Here is a 22,685-nt window from a genome sequence, read left to right as displayed (position 1 = left end):
TTTTATTTTATCTTCTTAAATTTTATTTTTAGCAATCTAGCAATGAAGAACTTAGTAGGTACCCCCCCCCCATTTTGTTGGAAGCATAGGATTAGAAGCCAACTGACTTGTAAATGGATTTTTTTGGTCAGGTGACAGTCAAACACAAACCTTAGACTTCTCTCTTAATTTGCACCTGGGAATGAGCAAGAGCTTGGCCTTGCTTGGCCTTGCTGTGGGCAGGCAGCAAAAGGAGAGGTGGAAGTAGGAAGCAGCATGATGCCGAGCTCTCTGGAGATGAGACTGAAGAGAGCACAGAAGAGGGGGCGCCGCCTGTATGGGAAGAGGTACCCTGCTCGCTGGTCCCTGCCTTAGGGTGCTCTCTGCACCACGGCCCCAGCCTAGTGATTCTGGTGAAGGCATACAGTGGGATATTGGACAGCCTCTCGAAGTATGAGGTTTTTGCTTTGTTTGTTTTCCCTGGGCACTGCTTAGCTCTGGCTTTCTGTATGTGGAGGACTGAACCTAGGACTTCAAATCCTCAGGCAAGAGAGTCTTTTTTTGACATAACCATTATGGTATCTTCCTTGTCCTCAAGTATAAGGTTTTTGATTTAGGTGACTTAATTGGAAAGATGCCAAACAGGTAATTTAGCCCAGAAAGCAGCTGTGGATTGGAATGGCAGATATAATATGATCAAAATACACACTGTCTGTCCGTCCATCCATCCATCCATCCATCCTAGACTTCTACATTCATATAAAGCAAATCAACAGGAGTTATTTCAGGGAGAAACTGAGGTATGACACACCCTTTCACTTTCTTTTTATTATTTTTTTAATATTTATGTATTTATTTATTCCCTTTTGTTGCCCTTGTTGTTTTTTATTGTTGTAGTTATTATTGTTGTTATTGATGTTGTTGTGAGATAGGAAAGACAGAAATGGAGAGAGGAGGGGAAGGCAGAAGGGGAGAGAAAGAGAGACACCTACAGATCTGCTTCACCGCCTGTGAAGTGACTCCCCTGCAGGTGAGGAGCCAGGGGCTCAAACCTGGATCCTTACACTGGGTCTTGCACTTTGCGCCACGTGCGCTTAACCCACTACGCTACCACCCTACTCCCACCCTTTCACTTTCTAACTTCCTGTGATAGAAATCTTTCCGTCTTGATTTTTAAAGTGAGTACCTGGTTTCTTTGTAATGGGGTCAGAGAGGAGCTCTTCAAAATAAAAATACAACCAAGTAGATCATGTAGAAAGGAAATGAATTTAGATATGGCTGTTGAGATTCCAGTCAATTGACTGATGTTATGTGTTTCCTGACTGCCAGTAAGAGTAGACAAGGTGAATGTGGTCAGTCACAATATCTTAGAAAGTCTCTGTCAATGATGGACTGCGAATATCATGGTGGGCCCAACAGGTGCTACTATCTGGTCCAAGTGTGTGGTAGGCCACACCACCTAGGACTGTGTAAGCACACTTCGATGTTTGCACAACCATACCATCGCCTGATGACACACCACCCAGAACATGGCTCTCTCATTAAGCAACGCATGATTAGACAGGCTTCTTCTTCTTCTAGCGTTTGCCCTTCTTCCGTAGCCAGTCAACAGCGTCAGGTTGAGCCCGATGTAAAGTTTCGAGACCTCCTTTGAATCTGGAGAGGTGGCAGTCGTTGACTATGTGGGTCATAGTCTGTCTGGAGCCGCAGGGGCAGTTCGGGTCGTCTCTGGCTCCCCAGCGATGGAACATAGCGGTGCACCGGCCATGGCCTGTTCGATAGCGATGGAGGAGGGCCCAATCATAACGTGCTAGGTCAAAGCCGGGTTGACGCTCGCAGGGGTCTGTGATGAGGTATTTGTTCTTGACCTCAGCTGACTGCCAACTCTGTTTCCAAGAGACTGGAACAGAGAAGTTCAGTGTAGGTGTAGGGGACCAGATTGGGTGACGAGACGTCAAACGTTGGACAGGGTGGGCGAAGATATCCGCGTATATTGGCAGGTCCGGTCGAGCGTAGACGTGGGAAATGAACTTAGATGATGCCGCATCCCGACGAATATCTGGCGGGGCGATGTTGCTAAGAACTGGCAGCCATGGAACCGGGGTGGAACGGATGGTTCCAGAAATTATCCTCATGGAGGAATATAATTTGGAATCGACCAAGTGGACATGGGGGCTACGGAACCATACTGGGGCACAGTATTCTGCAGTGGAATAGCATAATGCCAGAGAGGATGATCGTAGTGTGGAAGCGCTCGCGCCCCATGAGGAGCTGGCCAGTCTTGCAATGATGTTATTCCTCGCGCCCACCTTTGCTGCAGTTTTTATGAGATGTTTGTGAAATGACAGGGTGCGATCGAGAGTAACGCCAAGATAGACTGGCTGGGCTTCATGCCGGATTCTCGTATCGCCAAGCTGCACATTAAGCTCACGTGAGGCAGAGGCATGGTATAGATAGAAAACAGATGATACCGTTTTTTGCAGTGCTAGGGATTAGTCGCCATTTTTTACAGTAATCAGATATCAGAGACATGTCTTTCGTGAGTGTTTCCTCAAGGAGGTCGAACTTTGATGCCTGAGTTGCACAGCAGATGCCATCGGGGATGCATTGGATCGACCTTCCCGTGGTGCATCTCGTGAGTACCCATTCATTGGGGAAACTGACGATCCTTCCTAGCCAACTGAATCCACATGGATCCCAGTCACTTTCAAAGCCAGCAACAAGCAGCTCCTGACAGCTTTCAAGCTGTTGGTCCTGCTCTTCGAGTCCTCCAACTTAATGTTGAGGGGCTGTCCTTTGCCAAACGCGTTCTTATTGGTTAGACAGGCTGATGCAAGTTAACATGCAGCTACACCAGCTGACCCTCAGAAAGGCCTGTTTTGTGTCGGTTACTTTCCATCACTGCAACAAACCTCTGTGGTGGCGGGGCATTAATAATGCTGCCATGGAGGCAAGGGAGCTCAGTCACTCACCCTGCAACCTGCTATACTAGATTCAAACCCAAGTTCGACTATCTGAAAAGCCACACTTTATCTGACACCACACACTTTCTTCAGCGACTTCAGGATTTTCTTGCTTCTATGTAAGAGTTTGTTATGGGAACTCAAGTGAATTTAGAATGGCAAACAGCCTTTTACATTTCTCTGTAAGAACTCGTATGAAAAAACAATGCTCATTTTTTTTTTTTTACAAATTAAGTATATAATATATATGTATATATGGCTTTGAAAAGGTGAAAGATTTAAAAAATGCTTCTAAACTGAACTAAATTCTTCATCAAGTTCTGCCCTTTCTGCCCATCATTATTAACTTCTCAGGTTTCCCATATGGTCAACAAATCTCTTTGAAGCAACAATCTTTAGGCTAAAGGAAACTCTAGATTAGATCTCAGAAAGGGCTAACTGATCAATTCCAGGTTAAAAGAACTAACAGAACTAAAGCAATTTCAGTAAAGAGACAAGTAAAAGAGTAAGCTATTTAATTGTAAAGAGGATTCAAGGGTTACCAAAAGGGCAGCTTCCTCAATGCCTAGCAAAGTCACTTAAAAGACACAGCTGGAGAAACAGACTGTAAGGCTCAACTGTGCTCTTTTGATCATTTCTTTCAAGCCCCTGGTTTAAAGATGAAAACTCAGGCTCCTAGGGGGTCAGGCGGTAGCGCAGCGGGTTAAGCGCACGTGGCATAAAGCGCAGGGACCGGTGTAAGGATCCTGGATCGAGCCCCTGGCTCCCCACCTGCAGGGGAGTTGCTATAGGTGGTGAAGCAGGTCTGCAGGTGTCTATCTTTCTCTCCCCCTCTCTGTCTTCCTCTCCTCTCTCCATTTCTCTCTATGCTACCCAACAATGAAACAAACAAAAATAATAACCACAACAAGGTTACAATAACAAGGGCAACAAAAGGGGAAACAAAATGGGCTCCAGGAGCGGTGGATTCATGGTGCAGGAACTGAGCCCCAGCAATAATCCTGGAGGCAAAAAACAAAACAAACAAACAAAAAACTCAGGCTCCAAAGAACTCTAATGCCAGGGGCTGGGCAATGGCACACCTGGTTGATTGCACATATTACCATGTATAAAAACCCAAGTTCGAGCCCCCCCTCCCCACTGGGGTTAGGGGTGGGGAAGAAATGCTTCACAAGCAGTCAGGCAGGTCAGCAGGTGTCTCTATTTTTCTCTCCCTCTCTATCATCCCCACCCCTCTCAATTTCTCTCTGTCCTGTCAAATAAAAGAGGAAAAGAATTTAAAAAGGGGGCAAACTGGCCACTGGGAGCAGTGGATTGGAAGGGCTGGCATCAAACTCCATCGATAACCCTGGTGGCTGCTAACAATAATAATGCCTGACGCCATGTCCATGGCCTGCCACAGACAGAGGGTGTGTTTTCTTTCAGGGAGCACAGCAAACAGGAACTTCCTCTGGTTCCTGAGTGTTCTACTTAGAGGGAAGGGGTGAGCTTTGAGTCTGGCATTCACAACAGAAAGTTTTAATGAATGTGTGAAACAACCTCAGGTTATTATGTTCAGAATTATGCTGAGAAAAATACCCTGAGCCCCCCAAATATAGGTGATATAGATAGTTATACAGTCAGCCCATAGCTATGACTGTGAGAGAACTACTGCAGTTTCTAATGGAGGAGGTGGGGACACAGAACTCTTGTGGTGGGGACAGTGTGGAATTATACCCGTTACCTTTTTTTTCTTTCGTTTGAATTTTTTATTTCTCTATTGGGGAATTAATGTTTTACATTCAACAGTAAATACAATAGTTTGTACATGCATAACACTTCCCAGTTTCCTATATAACAATACAACCCCCACTAGGTCCTCTGAATCCTTCTTTGATCTGTATTCTCCCCACCCACCCACCCCAGAGTCTTTTACTTTGGTGCGATATGCCAATTCCATTTTGTAAGTCACTAATAAAAATATTGAAAAAAATAAAGAGAAGAGAAGGGAGGGAGGGAGAGAGAGATATCTAGATAGAGGGAGTTGGGTGGTGGTGCAGTGGGTTAAGCGCACATGGGCAAAACGCAAGGACCGGCATAAGGATGCTGGTTTGAGCCCTCTGGCTCCCCACCTGCAGGGGCATCGCTTCACAAGCAGTGAAGCAGGTCTGCAGGTGTCTACCTTTCTCTCCTCCTCTCTGTCTCCCCTTTTCTCTCCATTTCTCTCTGTCCTATCCAACAACATCATCAATGGCAACAATAACAATAAAGACAAAATGGGGGGGAATGGCCTCCAGGAGTAGTGGATTTATAGTGCAAGCACTGAGCCCCAGCAACAGTCCGAGAGGGAGAGGGAGAGGGAGAGGGAGAGGGAGAGGGAGAGGGAGAGGGAGAGGGAGAGGGAGAGGGAGAGGGAGAGGGAGAGGGAGAGGGAGAGGGAGAGGGAGAGGGAAAAGCACCATAGCTTCCTCCCTGCAGGTGCTCCCAACTGGTGGCTTAGGGGACTCAGATGTAGATCCTTGTGCGTGGTAATTCACTCACTCACCTTCTCATCCCCAGAGACAAGATTTTCCCTCCTATTTTTCTTTTTTTAACATTATTTTTTAAAACATTTTATAGCACAGTGGGAAATTGAGAGGGGAAGGGGAGATAGAGAGGGAGAAAGAGAAACACCTATAGCTCTGCTTCACTGCTCGTGAAACTTCCTCTTGGAGGTGGTAACTGGGGGCCTGAACCTAGGTCTTTGCACTTGGTAATGTGTACCTTCAACCTGGCCCCCTATTTGTTTTTCTATAAAATCAAATCATTAACACCTCAACAAAACTCCATATTCCTTTTAAAGTAGCATTCACATCACACCATCTTTAAGAAAGTAAATGGACATAACTTTTTTGTAAATCATTATTTCCCTATAAATCAATAAAGAAGAAAAGAAAAATTCACTGCCCTGAATTCACTCTGCATACCACTCAGGGAGGAACACAGCACTCCAGAACCACTCAAGGACTGGCGCGGTCCCCATACTGAAGTAAAAATCTGACTTTGCCATTGTTGACGTTGCTTTGTTGTTGGATAGGACAGAGAGAAATGGAGAGAGGAGGGGAAGACAGAGAGGGGGAGAGAAAGATAGACACCTGCAGACCTGCTTCACCACTTGTAAAGCAACTCTCCTGCAGGTGGGGAGCCTGGGGCTTAAACCAGGATCCTTATGCCAGTCCTTGCGCTTTGCACCACCTGCCCTTAGCCCACTGCGCTACCACCCGACTCCCTGCGACCCTTTATTTGTTTCCTGGCATTTTTCCTTTCCCCATGCTCTCACTTTTGCTGACATGCTTGGGGCCTATGATTTCAGAACCTCCCTAAGAACTGCTGTGCATCCAAGACAGGTAGTAGGAGCTCCATGTTGTGAGTGACCCAGTCAGTCAGCGAAAGGGGCTCAATGTTTACACTTGGAGCTATGTCCTTTCTAGCAGGAGACAACATTTTATTTTATTATTTTATTTTATTTTGCTCAGCTCTGGCTGATGGTGGTATGGGGGATTGAGCTTTAGAGCCTCAGGTACTAGAGTCTCTTTGCATAACCATTATGCATAACCACTGTGCCTCTCCTACCAGCTGACAGCATTACTTTTTAAAAAGTATATTTACTTTGCATAAAAAGCAGCAGTCCCTCAAGATGAGAACCCCCCTCCCCATTGGTAGATGAATTTGTGAAATTGCAGAGTTAACAACCTCAGAAGAGATGACTCAGGCCTGGGGAGGGGGAGAGCGCCTCTACAGGTCACCTCTCAGCTAAATAAAGAAGCTTCTTTTGGCTCCAAGTCTGGGTTCCCAGTTCACTTCCACTTCATCCCTAGCTTGTCACCACCAGATCCAATGACCTTCTGATGAGGTGGCCAACCTTCTAGTGCGAGAGCTCGACACTTTCTTCATGCAGTGAATCAAAGGCAGCAGGAGGTGAAGTGGGTCAAGGATTATAGAACATGTCTTTACAAGAACCTGTGGCTAGAGAAAGACTTTGCTAACTAAGCTCTCCTCCCTGATAATGTCATCTAGAAGGTTCTTAGTATATATAACATGGGACACTTGAACAGGATGTTCTGCAAGTTATATAGCCTTCTGGATAGTCACGAGTCAAATGAAGCCTTGATTAGGCCCTGCCAATCTGTGAGTCAGTGGGCAGAGGGAGGCACTGCGGGCCAAATAAGTGCAAGGTGCCATCTGGGTACAGAGTGTCACCTGTCCCCTTCTAGCCACCACATTCATTTGCAGCTCTGTGGTGTCAGCTGAGAGCACTGCAGATGTAACAAAGATTGCTATATCTGGCTCTTCCCCGCATGCAGACTGCTTTGCGCCCACTGGGCGTCTCTCTGCAGTTGTATTCTAGAGCTGAAAATGATCTCAGTGTGCAACAAAAGCAGAGGTGCTCAAGCTGCTGGGATGAATGAAGAATGCAAAGGGCCTGGCCACAGAAAGGCAGGTGACCAAAATCCAGGGGTGTTTGTGTGTGTGTGTGTGGGCACATGGCTTCTGCACATAGGTGAGCCTTCAGGACTAGCATTCAGCTGCCAGGCACGGCGACCCTCTCAAGGGCACTATACTCAGCTTACTTTACGGCTCCCTCTCACTGCAGGCTGGTGAAGTAGGTGGCTCAGAGAGAGACGGAGGGAGGGAGGGAAGGGGGGAGGGAGGGGGAGGAGGAGAGGGTGAGGGAGAGGGAGAGGGAGAGGGAGGGAGGGAGGGAGGGAGAGAGAGAGAGAGAGAGAGAATAGGATGGAGAGATGACAAGAGTGAGCAGAGCTCCATCACTTATGATGTTCTAATCATTTGTTTTTGTCTTCCTTGTTACGCACTGCCAGGGACTGAATCCAGGGCCTCATGCATGCAAGGCATGTGCCCTTCTGCTAAGCCACCTCCCCAACTCTCACTGTTTTTACTTTACAAGAATTCACACCCCCAAATACACCACCCCCCTGAGGCTGTACATTTGTCATGTCTCCTCCCCACTGTGCCTAGGTTAAACCCCATCTGTGTTTCTCTGGTATTTTCAAGGCTTTCCCTGCCACTACTTTGCACGCTCATTGTTTTTGAGCTTCTTGAATGTGATAAGGTGCAAGATGTTTGTGGGCCCCATCAAAACTAACACAAAGCCAGCTAAGACAAGGGCAGGCAAAGGCTGGGACAGGCCGGGGCGGGGAGCAGTTTGAATTGGGCACCAGGGTTTTGGGGTGGACTGATAGTAGAAAACCCTTGATTTACACCTAGGATCAAACTCTTGGAAGCACTGAGGACAAGATCTTGACACCAATTCATCTCCCATAAGACCATGACATGAATCTGAAACCAGTGCTGGTTGCTAATTTGATCTCATATACTCCCCACGAATGGAGGCTGTGAACCTCAGAGTCTTAGGAAGGAGTCAGGAATCTGGAGAGGAGTACTGCTGGAAGAGGTCTGAACACAGTTCCTCTTTTGAATTATCTGGGATCAAGATTCTGTTCCCCAAAGTGAGGGGTGGAATTAAAAAAAATACTTAAGAGGACCAAATTCAAGACCCACTAATCAGAAGGCCCACCTGTTTCACTTCTCTGGCGAGAGGAGCATGACCCTGAGCTCAGTGTCCTTTACTGTAGGTCACTACCACATGTGAGAAATACAACTTGCTTCTCAAATGCTCCTGACCTAAGCTGAAGTTTGACAAAGACTTACACACCCCAGGGCCTCCATGCCGACCCAGCAACGACATAAGGAAGGCCACATCTTTCTCTCCCCAGATGGACAATGTCCCCATGGCTGTGTCTGAAGGTCACTGGTAAAGAGACACTGTCTGAAGGAGCGAGCTGTAGCTCTCACACACAGGTTCTCGTGTCAGAGCTACTGACCTCAGGAGAGCTGAGAGGGACAGCTCATTCACACGCAGCTCAGCCAGCAGTCTGTCAGGAACAGTCTAAATGTCACTTGTGGTGGTGCTAAAGGCAGGAAGGAACTAGTTTATACTGTTCTCTCAAAAATCTCAAACTAAGTCCAAAAAGGGCCATTTCGAATATTTTAAAAAGAGGCCAGTGATGTAGCTCAGCTGGGTAGGTATCTGCTTTGCCATGCACGTAACCTCAGGTTCGACTTTGGTGCTGTGGCCTCTACCCAAGCCCACCCCCCTACTTAAAAAGTGATAACAGAAAACATTTTTAAGAGGACAGAAAAAACAACAGCCTAAATCCATGGATCTAAGTCTTACTCCACACCTGGTTCAAGTAACCCCCCCCAATTATTTCTGACAGTAAAGGGCATAAATTTCAGAATAAGAATTTAATTACTAATTTATAGGGATCTGGTGTCATATTGACAAAAATACTGTGCCAATGGTTACAACTCAACTCTTCTATACATGTCTTGAAACACTTTACTAGACAGAGCACACATTTATGACTTAGCTCTAACTGAATTTCGAGTTTGTTGTTCTTTTATTTAATACCCACTTAAATATTGAGTTCTTAATCTTAGGATAATAGTTAATCCCAAATAGAACATTTTTCTCTTTCTATGTGAAAATCAGACTCAAATTGTATCGTGTTTTCTCAAGCAAGTAACTTGTTACAGGTCTTGGGGGAAGCAGTCTAGAAGGTTCGGTAATTCTTTGGTCATACTTAAGTTAATTACTTTAAAGTCATTTACTTTTTTTGTTTATAAAGTCAGTTTCCAGAAGCTCTGACATAATTTTCTTTTTAAATTTTTTATTATCTTTATTTATTAGAAATAGGGAGGAAGGGGGAAGTAGAGAGGGAGAGACACAGAGAGACATTTGCAGCCCGGCTTCACCACTCATGAAGCTTTCCCCTTGTAGGTTGGGACCAGGGACTTGAACCTGGGTCCTTGCACATTGTAACATGTGCACTCAACCAGGTGCACCAACACCTGGCCCTGTGTGACATCACTTTCAAACTTTGTTTTCTACAGATTCTGAGAAAACCAGTGGCACTAGGATGGCAAGGCCACTCTCAAGGGGACACTACTGCTAGGTCAGCAGCTCTTAAATTCCCATGATCCCTCAGCCCTGACAGGGCTTCCCTGCCCTCAGTTCTATCCACACTGGGGACTGGATCAGCCTCTGTGGGGACAGTCCTGTACATTGTGGGGTCACAATCCACAATGTGCCTATAGCCTACCATCCTCCACACTGTGACAATCACAGATGTCTTTAGACTTCACCAAATATCCTTTGGGGAGAGTGACTGAGAAGCACAGGTGCAGACCTACCTCATGCAACAGAAAAGTTTGGGCTCCCAAGCCAGGGAAAACCCAGTTCAAATCCAACTGCCCTTTTCACTATCCAGTTAAATGTACCCAAATTACCCAGCTTGGAAAGAATATTTATTTATTTATTTATTTATTATGTGGCACCAGAAAATGAACTGAGGGTCTTGAACACACTGATATGGTTGAGAAGTCTCTCCGGGACAATTCACTATTTTAAATGTTTATTTTACATAATGAGAGGGGGGTGGGAGAGGAACAAGTGAAAGATAGAAGCAACAGCACAGCATTATTCATGGTGCTCCTCTAACCATGGTGCTTTTTGTTTTTTTCATTGCCACCAGGGTTATCACTGGGGCTCGTTGCCTGCATGATGAATTTACTGTTCCAGGAGGCCATTTTTTCCTTTGTCTTATTTTATTTGATAGGACAGATAGGAATTGAGAGGGAAGGGGGAAATAAGGAGGGAAAGAGAAGAGAGACACACCTGAAGCTGTGCTTCACCACTTGTGAAGCTTCCCCCCTGAAGGTGGGGAGCAAGGGCTCGAACTTGGGTCCTCATGCATGGTAATGTGTGCACTTGACCAGGTGCGCCACTGCCCAGGCCCCCCATTATGGGGTTTCCATGTAGTACCGGGGCTCAAACCCAGAGCTTCACACATGGTAAGGTATATACTCTACCTGCCAAATTATCTCCTGACCCTCGTCCAACTTTTAGAAATTCCCAGGGCCGGGCAGTGGTGAACCAGGCTAAGTGTACATACTGCCAAGCACAAGGACAGTGGGTGGAGCCCCAGATCCCCACCTTCAGGGGGTCTGCTTCATGAGCAGTGAAGCAGGTCTGCAGGTGTCTATCTATCTCTGCCTTTCTCTATCTCCCGATCCTCTCTTATTTTCTCTCTGTCTTACTTAACAACAACAACAACGAAAAAAAATCACAGAGAAAAAAATAAAAAGGGAAAAATGGTCACCAGGAGCAGTGGATTCACTGTGCCAGCACTGAGCCCTAGCAATAACCCTGGCGGTAATGATAATAACAACAATAGAAATTCCCTGTTCCTCTCCTATAAAAATCAACGTCATCAGACCTCCTTCACAGGGCTGAGACTGAGAAATATACAAAGTATGCAAAACATGTAGTAGGCAGGCACCAATGTCTATATCAGTTCTTTCTTTCCTTCCCTTTGCTTGCTCTCACTGCTATTGTCACACTGTAATTCAGGAGCATGGCAGGAGAAGAAAGGACTCTTGTGCTCTGCCCTGCGCTGAGGGATGACCTGACTCAGAGACATTACACACACAGCCATATTCCTCAGAAGCGGTTATCACAAACGGTTCCTCAAAGACAAGTCACAGATCTTCAAGGCCCCCCTGGGGTGCCAGGGGTCAAACCCCAGACCTCACACATAGAAAGCGTGTGTTCTACCTCCTGGGTTCAACACAACTATCTTACAAGATGGGCAACAAGGTACTTCTAACTCCAAACTTATAAATTAGTGGCATGTTTCTCTTGCCCTCAAAGCAAATACTAGGAAATTTTCAATTAGCTCTTCTTAAAAACAAAACAGGTTTTCACATTCCTCATCAACAAGGTGGAGAGATGATTAATTTAACTTGATTTATCTCAAGAAGATATTTACAAATTATAAGCATGTACAACTATTTTAATGAAGCCATGTTGTCATGATCTTTACAAAATACCCCAGCTAACTAAGTTCCCATTTCCAAGTTAGAGTGGACAACCAATTATCTCTTTCTTCTCATCTTTTTATTACATGAATACCTTACTTATAAGAGCAAAAAAATGTTTTCAGGGTATAACTTATATACCCTAAAAGTTAATGATTACAACTTAAGGAGAATATTTAGTAAATTTATAGAGTTGTGCAACCATCCCCACAATCCAGTTCCAGTTTCCAGTGGAGGGGAAACATCTCAGTAGGTAGAGAGCATTGCCTCACCGTGTGTGAGGCCCTGGTTACATCCTGGTACCACATGGGAGCGCCAGGGATGGAAATGGGCAGAACCTCATGGATGATGAAATGGTGCTTTGGTGTCTCTCTCATTCTCTCTTTTCTTTTTCTCTTTCTTGTCATCGGTCTTATCTGTCTCTTTCAGGATATAAAATTAAAATACATTTAAAAATAATAAAAGAATTATTTTCCTCTCCTGCAACTGAAATCAAGTAGCTTATAATAGTATTCCTAGGGCGTAAGGAGGTGTTTTTGCATTTCATGGTCTAAATGAACCACAGTTTGGAGGCATTTAAAGCTTGCAACACTTGGGGTGGGACAGTGGCATACCTGGTTGAGTGCACGAGTTACCACACACAAGGACCCAGGTTCAACCCCCCGGGTCCCCACTTAAAAGTGGAGGAGGAGGGTTCCTGAGTGGTGAATCAGTGTTGTCCTTCTCTATCTTCCCCTTTCCTCTTGATTTCTCTGTCTCTATCCAATAAATAAATAAAATATCTAAAAAAAATTAAAGGCAGCAACTGACTACAAAGTAGGTCTGTGGATGAGGTTGGAAAGTGGGAGGAGAAATCCTCAGCTTCCTCAAATGAGAGGGGGTGGTGTCCATATCAAGAGATGGAAGTGGGAATAGTTTAATGAGATTCCAATAGAATGGGAAAAACAGTCAAAACCAAAAAGGCAAGCAACTGAGGGAGGAGAAATAAGAAGGTTTTCTTTTCTTTTTTTTTATTTAAGAAAGGATAAATTAACAAAACCATAGGGTAGGTTTTTTCTAAGTCAATTAGTTGCAACAAGATGGCTTAGTTCCCAGGCTGCTTCCCACCTGGAGGCCCGTTGCTATGTGCTTTAATGGGAGTGGACTGGAAAATCTCCCTAGTATAGAAGTGTGACAATAAATCCTGCCATGCGGTGGAAACTACAATATATGGCACAATAAAAGTAAATGTTATGGCACTTGACTTCACGGCCTATAATCTTCCATTCAATCAGAACAAAGATTCTTCCGTCAGCAAGAGAAAACTGGACAATTTGATTTTCATTTCTATTCCTGTGCAGGCCTGTGTCGGAGCTCATCCATGTTTTCTATTATGTTACTTGAAATATGGCTGTGTAGTTTGATACAAACAATATCTCAAACTGACATCAACAACTTAGATTTGGAGCAGCTGATTTCATTCTAAATTATCGTGAGCTGACAACACAAGATCTAAAAAAGCCATGCTCTCTAATATTATAACAATTTAAAAATTATAGCTTTATTAAGAAGATCCACAGATTTATTTATAGTGAATACTGGTAATTTCTAATGGCTTTCAGGGCTCTATCCTGCTACTCACTGCCGTTTACATTTGAACAGCTTCAATTGCCTGAATCACTAACAAAATATTCTGGTACAAATAATTTCCTTTTTGATTCAAAGCAATGGACAAATGCTTCAAAAGCAAAGATAAAAAAGGAGCCCTGGAATGAAAGGCAGGCCCTCTGCAATGTTCTATTTCCTTAACCCACTTCAAGGAGCATTCTTGCACTCGGGTCTAAAGACATTCTACTTGCAAGTCTCCCTTCCCTTGACCCCTTGATGTTGAAGGAGTCCACTTGGCCTTTAGATGTGGACTTGAGTAGGGTCTGGATTGCAGCTCCAGGTTCTTTTTCTCTTTTCCCACGGTAAAGACATTGTTTATCTTCCTGGCTTAATGCTTCCAAGAAAATAATAATATTAATGAGAAGTACCTCTTTCTTTCTGTAGCCCACCATGTGCTTTTACATAATTCTGGGAGACAGAATGAGAAAATTACTAGATATGAAAGAATTTTTTAAGTTTAATTTTTAAAAAATATTTATTTATTTATTTTCCCTTTTGTTGCCCTTGTTGTTTTTCATTGTTGTTGTAGTTATTATTGTTATTGATGTTGTCATTGTTAGATAGGACAGAGAGAAATGGAGAGAGGAGGGGAAGACAGAGAGGGAGACAGAAAGATAGACACCTGCAGACCTGCTTCACCGCCTGTGAAGCAACAACCCTGCAGGTGGGGAGCCGGGGGCTTGACCCTGGATCCTTACGCTGGTCCTTGTGCTTTGCGCCATGTGTGCTTAAGCTGCTGCGCTACCGCCCGACTCCCTGGAAGAATTTTTTTATAGATAAAGTAGTTGAAGCTCAGAGAGCCCTTGCAAATTACAGGTAACCCAGCCAGGAAACAGCAGTCTCGCTCAAACCCAGATCTGTAGCCAATGGCACCTTTCTAATTTCTTTCTTTCCCCCCTTTTCCCCCCAGAGCACTACTCAGCTCTAACTAAGAGTGGTATGCAGGGGGATTGAACCTAGGACCTTTAAGTCTCAGGTATGAGAGTCTGTCTTGCATAATCATTATGCTATCTCCCCCGACCCACCTTTATAATTTCTTTAAAATTCATTCATTCATTCATTCACTGAACAGAGTATTATTCCAGCATACGTAGTGCTTGGGATGGAGCCTGGAGCTTCACACATGTAAGTCCTGTGCTCTACTATTGAGCAACCTCTCTGGCTGCCTCTTTCCTAATTTCTGTATGTAATCCCTGTCTGCCTCTCTAGCCTTGGACTTTTCAGTTGAGGGAAATCCAACCAAATCTCCAAGTCAACAGTTTTCTCCCAAGCCAGTTCCTCCTCCAAACATAGCTTATTATTTTTTCTTTTTTCTTTTCTTCTTTCTTCCTTTCTTTCTTTCTTTTGTTCTTTTTACCAGAGTACTGCTCATCTCTGGCTTACAGTGGTACAGGGGGATTGAACTTGGGACTTTGGAGCCTCAGGCAAGAGAGTCTCTTTATATAACCATTATGCTATCTACCCTCCACCCCCATAACTTATTTCTATCCAAATCATTTCCCGAAGCCACATGACACTAAATCCTCACAGCTTACAAATCCTTCTCTCCTCACCACTCCACAGTCCAATTCGTTACTGACACCCAACAATAACTCTTAACACTGATGCTTCCACATCTCTCCGTTCCTCCACAATCCTGTGAGAAGCTTGATTCTGGCTCTTTCTCATTGCCTCACTACCGACCCATAAAATAACCTGACTCCCGGACATCCATCTTTCCTTCACCTGATGGGTCCCACATAGCTCCATCAGCTACTATCTGATGTTTTAGACCTGATCATGTCGCTTCTGAGTCAGCCAACAATGGTTCCCACTGCTTGATGGACGAGTCACACATCTATTTGCTTGATGTACCCTGACTTGCACGGTCAGGTCAGCAACCCCTCCCGGCCCACACAGGCAGTCCAGTGTAGAGCACTAGAGGTTCAGTTACAGCACTCCCCATGTGACTGTATCCACCTACTTTACCTCAACCTATGTGAACCCCACTTCAAGATCCAGACACATCTGGACCAGTTTATGGAGCCTGCTCCTTCGGGAGCATCCCAACTCTGGCCAGCATTACTTCCAACCACACAGTAATCATTCAGATTGACCATTAAGGTTACCTTACTTTCCATGTGCTGTCTTAGGGATCCAGACCTATCCCAAGCCACTGGAAGGCAAGGTCTATGTGTGATGGTCTTGTTACCCATTCAGCCTTGAACTTGAGCACAGGTAATCAAGGATTTATTGGTTGGTTACATAGCTGCCAGGTGCTGCTTCTGGCAATGCAAATGATAAATACATTAATGTACTGTCTTAGAGAACAGTGATCCTCTGGAATGAATGTCTTCTTAGAAAACCTTGGCATATATTTCTGGTCTCCTAAGGACACACAACTGGTATTTAGTTCTCACAATATGAAAAGCTTCCAGAAACCAACGGTCCTCCAATGCAAAACCCATGGGTATTTCGGCAATAGCCAGTTTAGTCATCTGGTGGTGGGAATTGTACCCCTCTTATCCTATGGTCTTGTCAGTGTTTCCATTTTATAAATAAATAAATAAATAAATAAATAAGAAAAAAAGAGAAAAAAAAAATCCAAAGTCAACTCTTCACCAGCAAGGCAGAGCCCGCTGTGTACCTTGCAGGTTTGAGAATCCCTCCCTTTTCACTAGCTAGATGCCTGCTTTGAAATGGGGCCCAGAGGTAGGCCCAGAAGATAATCAGGCTCATTCTGGTGATTGGTCCTCATTCAGCTAACCACTGATTTGCTCCTTCCTGCCCTTTCACCAGGCCAAGAACTCCAGTAGGCTGGCACTTTTATTCTAACTGCATCAGCCCAAGTAGTCAGAACTATTGGTTATATATCTTCACTGGGCTTCTCAAATCTAATCAAGGATGGGAAATAGTTTCTGGGACAGAACAGGCACTTTTGCTGTTTCCAGTCACAATGACATAACCTATCTCCAAACCTTCCCAAGATTAGGCCGGAGACAGCGGGTGAGCAGTTGCCAAGATGCAACTCTATTTGTGGGTTCAAAGAAAAGAGCACCTTAAGACAGGAATAACACTGAGGTGGCAAGAATGTTCATATTAGCCGGGTACTCCTGGTGCCCCTGAGGAGCCCTGCCAACTGTCAGACACTGGTTTCTAAATCAAGCAGCCAATACAAAGGATGCTGGAAACCTTCCATGGCAAATCAATCCCAGATACAGGCTGCCAGAGATCTGGTAAAGGGAGGGGACAAATGGGAAGTGAGTGTGGTTATGCAAGAGCAGCAGGAAGGAGCCTCTGGTGATGGAATGCACAGTCTCTTAACTGCAGTGGTGATGAAACCCACGCAGGTGGCACACACATACTACCACCAGGTACAAGTAAGTAAACTGGGGAACTGGATACACAGTTAGCTGGCTGCCACTTGCACTGAAGTTTCATAACTTGTGTCCACTGGAGAAAACTGAGTAAGGTACACACAGGTATCTCTGTATCTCGCCTCTCTCTCTCTCTCTCTCTCTCTCTCAACTGAATTGTTGTGCATGTATGACTTCATTCTGAGCCACTTTTTTAAAAATAGTGTTTTAAAAGATTTTATTTATTTATTAATGAGAAAGATGGGAGGAGAGAGAGAAAGAACCAGACACCATTTTGGTATATGTGGTGCCAGGGATTGAACTCAGGATCTCATACTTGAGAGTCCAATGCTTTATTCACTGTGTCACCTCCTGGACCACCTGGGCCACTTTTTTCATTCCAAGAGAAAGAGACACCACAGCGCCAGAACTTCCTCTGTTGCCATAGCTGAGACGGTACCAGGGCTGGACCTGGACTGCATACATAGCAGAGCACATGCCTAGCCCTGTGAGCTTACTCTCCAACCCTCTGGGCATTATTTCTTACAATTTCATGGGACTCCGCCATAATATCCAAAGAAAAATTGTAATTAAAAAAAGGTAAATTGCAAAACATAGCCCTGGCTCTTCATCAGACCTTGAGAGCAGTGGCTGTGGAAGGCATACAGGACATATGTGAAGATCCAATAAAGTCAGACCCTAAATCTGGACTTCTCCAGAGGGCTGTCACCCATGTCCAGCATACACATGACTTCACAGCCCCCCACGCACCTGCCCCAGATGCGCCTCTGTGCCTTGTTTACCCAGCGGCCACAGTTTCTTCTCCATTGATCCTATAGTGCTAGCTGACCTTGGGGATCACACTCCTGCTCTGACCTAAGTGCCAGCTACCATACCAAAGCCCATTTGAAACTCCAAGTCAAAACATTTAGTGCCACGTCTTAGGCACCATGAGCTGTGGCATTCTGCATTTCTGTTTACTCACCTTTTTACACACAACACAGAAATCACAGGAAAATACAAAGTGCTAATGATACAGGGAAGCAGAGGTCACAGAGGCTCCTAAGCTGAATATGGGCCCCAGATGGGGTTTACAGTCAACAGTATTTATACACCTTTCCCATATTAGGGAGCTACTCTCTTCCCTGATCCAGCTTTCTTGTCCTTTTTCCAGCCATGACATCATCGCCCCAATAACAATAACTTGGATCCACCTGCATATCAGATTTCAGGCTCAGGGGAAAAAAAGAGAAAGAAAAAGAAAAAGAAAAAGAAAAAGAAAAAAACTAGTATAGCCACAGGCCCTTTGAATATAACTAAAATATGCCTACTAGCTATCTACAAAATGGAGGACCCCCCCAACTCTTCATCTGCACTATTCCAGCCTTTAGGTCTATGATTGGTCAACAATTTGTTTGGCTTTGTATGTTAACTCTTTCATTTTATTATATATATATATATATATTTATTTATGTATTAATGAGAAAGATAGGAGGAGAGAGAGAAAGAACCAGACAGCACTCTGGTACATGTGCTGCCAGGGACTGAACTCAGGACCTCATGCTTGAGAGCCCAATGTTTTATCCACTGCACCACCTCCTGGACCACGTTAACTCTCAACCACCAGGTTCCAGATGCTAGCATGATGCCGACCAGACTTCCCTGGACAGACGACCCCACCAATGTGTCCTGGAGCTCCACTTCCCCAGAGCCCTTCCCCACTAGGGAAAGAGAGAGGTAGGCTGGGAGTATGGATCGACCTGTCAACACCCATGTTCAGCGGGGAAGCAATTACAGAAGCCAGACCTTCCACCTTCTGTATCCCACAACGACCTTGGGTCCATACTCCCAGAGGGTTAAAGAATAGGAAAGCTATCAGGGGAGGGGATGGGATATGGAGTTCTGGTGGTGGGAACTGTGTGGAGTTGTACCCCTCTTATCCTATGGTTTAGTCAATGTTTCCTTTTTATAAATAAAAAAATTTTAAAAAGTGCTAATGAATGTCCTCTTTCAAAAAAGGCTTGTCATTTAATTTCCTTGGACCTTGCAAAGAATGTCTCCTCAGGTCAGAGAGTGAAAATCCTAGGCATTCTGTTTTTCACATGGAAACTACCCTCACTTCCCTTCTTTACCAACCCACGACATGGGAAACTGAGGCAGGGCTGGTAGCCTGGCGTTGTTTAATCGGCCGTGTTAATTCTCAGCAGGCTGCTCCAAGAAGCAATCCCGGCTGTTCTTACTCACCGATGTCATTGCTGCGGTCCGAGAGGTCCTTGTCCAGGATGCCAGAGATGGAACTGCCCACCAAGTCGATCTTTGGACCGTCACCTCTATATCAAAAGCAAAAGGCCAGGAATTTAATAAGTGGTGTGTGTCCTTGTCATGTTGTTGACTGTCTTACTGCACACACACTCAGAGATGTGTTGCCCATAGGGCGGGTGACAGTGCCGCCTGCCAGTAAACTGGCCAACCACAGGGGCCTCGGTACAAACTGGCCAACAAGCTGGGTGCCCCCCTTGCCAGACACATTTTCAAAGATGGCTATTTTAATAATGACAGTTCAGCAAGGCACCTCCAGCCACCAGTCCAGCTGCTGGTACGCACAGTGCCACACATAGCCAAATAAGCACCAGTAAGTGAGAACTGGGAACTTCCTTTTTAAGGGACCAGGAGTTTAGCCAACCGTGCTTGTCAAAGGTCAGCTACTTATAACCTTGAAGAAAGAAAAAAAAGGTTTTCTGGCATAGGGCTGAGACATTGGCTGGGCTGTTGACAGGCAGAAGGTGTCAAGTGGAGATCTGGCAGCCCAAATTTGGCACTGGGCTACAGGCCTGTAAAATTAGATGGCTCTTGGGGGGATGCCCCCATGCCCATCAGGACACAAGTAACTTCTCTACATGCCTGGCTGTGGAGCAGCCCTTTGGGAGGGGAACAGATCTCTGTGATGATAAGAGAATCAGTTTCTACATGAGCAGGAGGTGGCTCCAAGTTACTACAAAAGGGCAGCTCTTTAGATCCTGTGGGGAGATCAACCCTGAGATCATCCAAGGATTTAGTAGCAATGACACAGGCACAAATCTTTGCCCATAAAATGTGAGGGAAAAGTCAAACTGTTATGCCTGGCTCATATAATAATGCCTATACTTGGGGCAATGGTATTGACAATGCCAAGCTGGAGGTACCTAGACTATAGGGGCCCACAATGGAAGTGGGGGGAAGAGACAGACAGACAACCAGCAGTCCACCTAGCACAGGCTGTGTGCTGGGTTAGTGTATCTACCATCTAACTTGAGTTCTGTGAGTTTGGAGGATGAGAGCAGCAAGTCATTCAGGCTCTGTAGGTGCCAAATAATGATACTCAGGGCCCACAAGGCCTTAGAAAAAGAAAAATGGCTTTCTATTATTAAAACTATATTTCCCTGTGGCCTGGGAGGTGGCTCAATGGATAAAACTCTCAAGCATGAGTTCCCAAGTTTGATCCCTGGCAGTGCATGTACCAGAGTTAGTTAATTATTAATTAACCATTTAAAATAAATTAAATGTTTTTTTCCCCCCTGAACTGGAGCTGGTGTATTGCACCAAAGTAAAAGACTCTGGGGTGGGGGGGGAGTACAGGTCCTGGGAAAGGATGACAGAGGACCTAGTGGGGTTTGTATTGTTATGTGGAAAACTGAGAAATGTTATACATGTACAAACTATTGTATTTACTGGCGACTGTAAAACATTAATCCCCCAATAAAGGAAAAAATAAATTAAAAAAAAAGTTTTTTGATAGATACCTTATTTCCCAAACATTGTATTCAGAAGGTTGCATTTAATTCAGTGGATACTGGGGTCCTGCCAATAGAATGTTTTGAAATAACTTTTTCCTCAGTCCTACTCCTGTTGACTGAGGATATGAGCAAGGGGGTGTCCCCTTAGAGGCCTGAACTTTGTTATCCAGAGGACAGACAGGACATCTGATATGTCAACCCAGCCTTGGGAGGTTGAGGTGAAGGCAGGAAGTAAGGGCTCTTATTGAAGTCCAAGTCACTTCCCCCTTCCAAATACAGTAGTCCACTTTCTCATTGAACTTGTACTTCAGCTGAATGCTGAAGAGCCCCGCAAGTCTCAACACACCACCGTCTGTCTTGGAGCTGGATTTCCCTTTTGATAGATAATGAGCTGTTTAGCCCAGGCCTGGATCCCTGCTTTTTCTCCTCTGCTCAACCTCTGGTTAAGGATGCTTTAGGTTAAGAGTCAGTCTTGGACCTGTGAGGTGACTCAGTGATAGAGCATCATCTCTGTACATTGAAACCCAAACTGTATCTCTGACACTGCACATGAGGGAGCAGTACTGTTCTCTCTCTCTGTCTCTCTCTGTCTCTCTCTCTAATAAAAATTAACTGCCTGAGAAATGATTCAATGTGTAGAGTGCCTGACTTGCAAACATGAGATCCTGAATTCAATCACCAGTACTACCAGCCTGAGTAATATTCCGGTTCTCTCTCTAATTGATAAATAAGTACTTGATATTGGAAAACATTTTAATTAGAGGAAAGAGTCAGGGATCTGAAGATAGTTCAATGGGCAGAGCTTACTCCTTTACTGTTTGTGAGCCCCTGGTTTCAACTCCTTGCACCACATGGGAACACAGTTGGAATGTTAGGACTCAGCCCAGCACAAACCGGCCTTCTCCATTCTTCTGGTCTCACTACTCTCTGGGAGTCTTGGGATTTAGCCCTGGGACCAGCAGACAGACTCCCCTCCACAGTATATACTAAGAACCAAAACTTATGAGAATATATGTTCTGCACTGTGGAGAGGTCACTTAGGCAACAAAGGTCCAGTTAATTCCATTGGGCCTTTTTATGCCAAAAAGAAGGAGGGTTAGAGGTGACACCCTGGTGGGCATCAGGGAGGAGGGGGTGTTGATGTAAGAGAAGGAGCCGCACACAAGTGCCAATCACCTATCCCTCAGAACAACACAGCTGCCTCTCAATATGTGTGTTTTTTCCCCCGTTTTTGTATTTGTTTTTGTGGTATTTTTTTTGTGTGTATGTGCCTTTTGGTTGCTGTAAATCTGGAAGCTGCCATTTCCCTCTCTGGCAGTGAAAGCTTCTAGTCCAATGCAAGTCTGCCCTGACAGAGTGTAGAAACCCTACAGCATATTACAGGGCTCATTTTCCCTCAAGCTATAGTCTTTCTACTATCTGCCACCTACTGGTTTCATTCTCTATATGCATTTTTGAAACTTACTTCCAATCCTATGTGGAATGGTGCAGTGTGAAAGAAGTAATTTTACAGAACAGGGTTTATGCTGCTGATAACATTTAGAATATTCCTGTGCTGTGGACCAGTGCTGGAAGTCTACACTAGAAAGACCTGCTTGAGCTTTGTGAATCATTATGTTGTAATGTGGAATAAAGAAAAACTGAAAAAAAAAAAAAAAGCCTGATCTCTTTCATAAGTAAGGGAGCAGCTGAATAACCTATCATGTTTGATGAACTTTTATATAGCTATTAAAATGATATTTATAAATATTTTATTAAAGCAAAGACAAATGCTTATATTACAATGTCAAGGGACAAAAGGAGGCCATAAACTAATTGTACACACACACACACACACCATTCTTCTATGTTAGGAAGATTTTTTTTTAAGTCTGGGAGAATATTTCCAATGGTTATTCCAAGTAGTCTCAAGGGTGATAGGGTAATTTCCAGCACCCAACTCAGCATCTGGAGCAAGGACTCAAAAAACATTTTTAGAATGAACACTTTCCTTTTTTTCTTCTTCCTGAAATTGAACTTACTACAATGAGAGGATTTTTTCCCTAAAAGACAAAATTGTGTGAAAACAT

The 22,685-nt window shown here is 44.6% G+C and overlaps 1 protein-coding gene across 5 annotated transcripts in view; it reads right to left on the bottom strand.

Annotated features, from left to right (window-relative positions):
* Positions 1–22,685, bottom strand: part of SH3KBP1 (SH3 domain containing kinase binding protein 1) — a 447,635-nt gene that overhangs the window by 24,452 nt on the left and 400,498 nt on the right. For all 5 annotated transcript variants that reach the window (XM_016195163.2, XM_007538851.3, XM_007538858.3 and 2 more), the window contains one exon: positions 19,088–19,173. In XM_016195163.2, coding sequence (XP_016050649.1) covers positions 19,088–19,173 — 86 coding nt within the window. The remainder of the gene's footprint in view (positions 1–19,087; positions 19,174–22,685) is intronic.

The sequence above is a fragment of the Erinaceus europaeus genome, chromosome X (assembly GCF_950295315.1).
Source record: "Erinaceus europaeus chromosome X, mEriEur2.1, whole genome shotgun sequence".
Classification (NCBI taxonomy): Eukaryota; Metazoa; Chordata; class Mammalia; order Eulipotyphla; family Erinaceidae; genus Erinaceus; species Erinaceus europaeus.
This window is presented reverse-complemented; position numbering and strand designations above follow the sequence as displayed.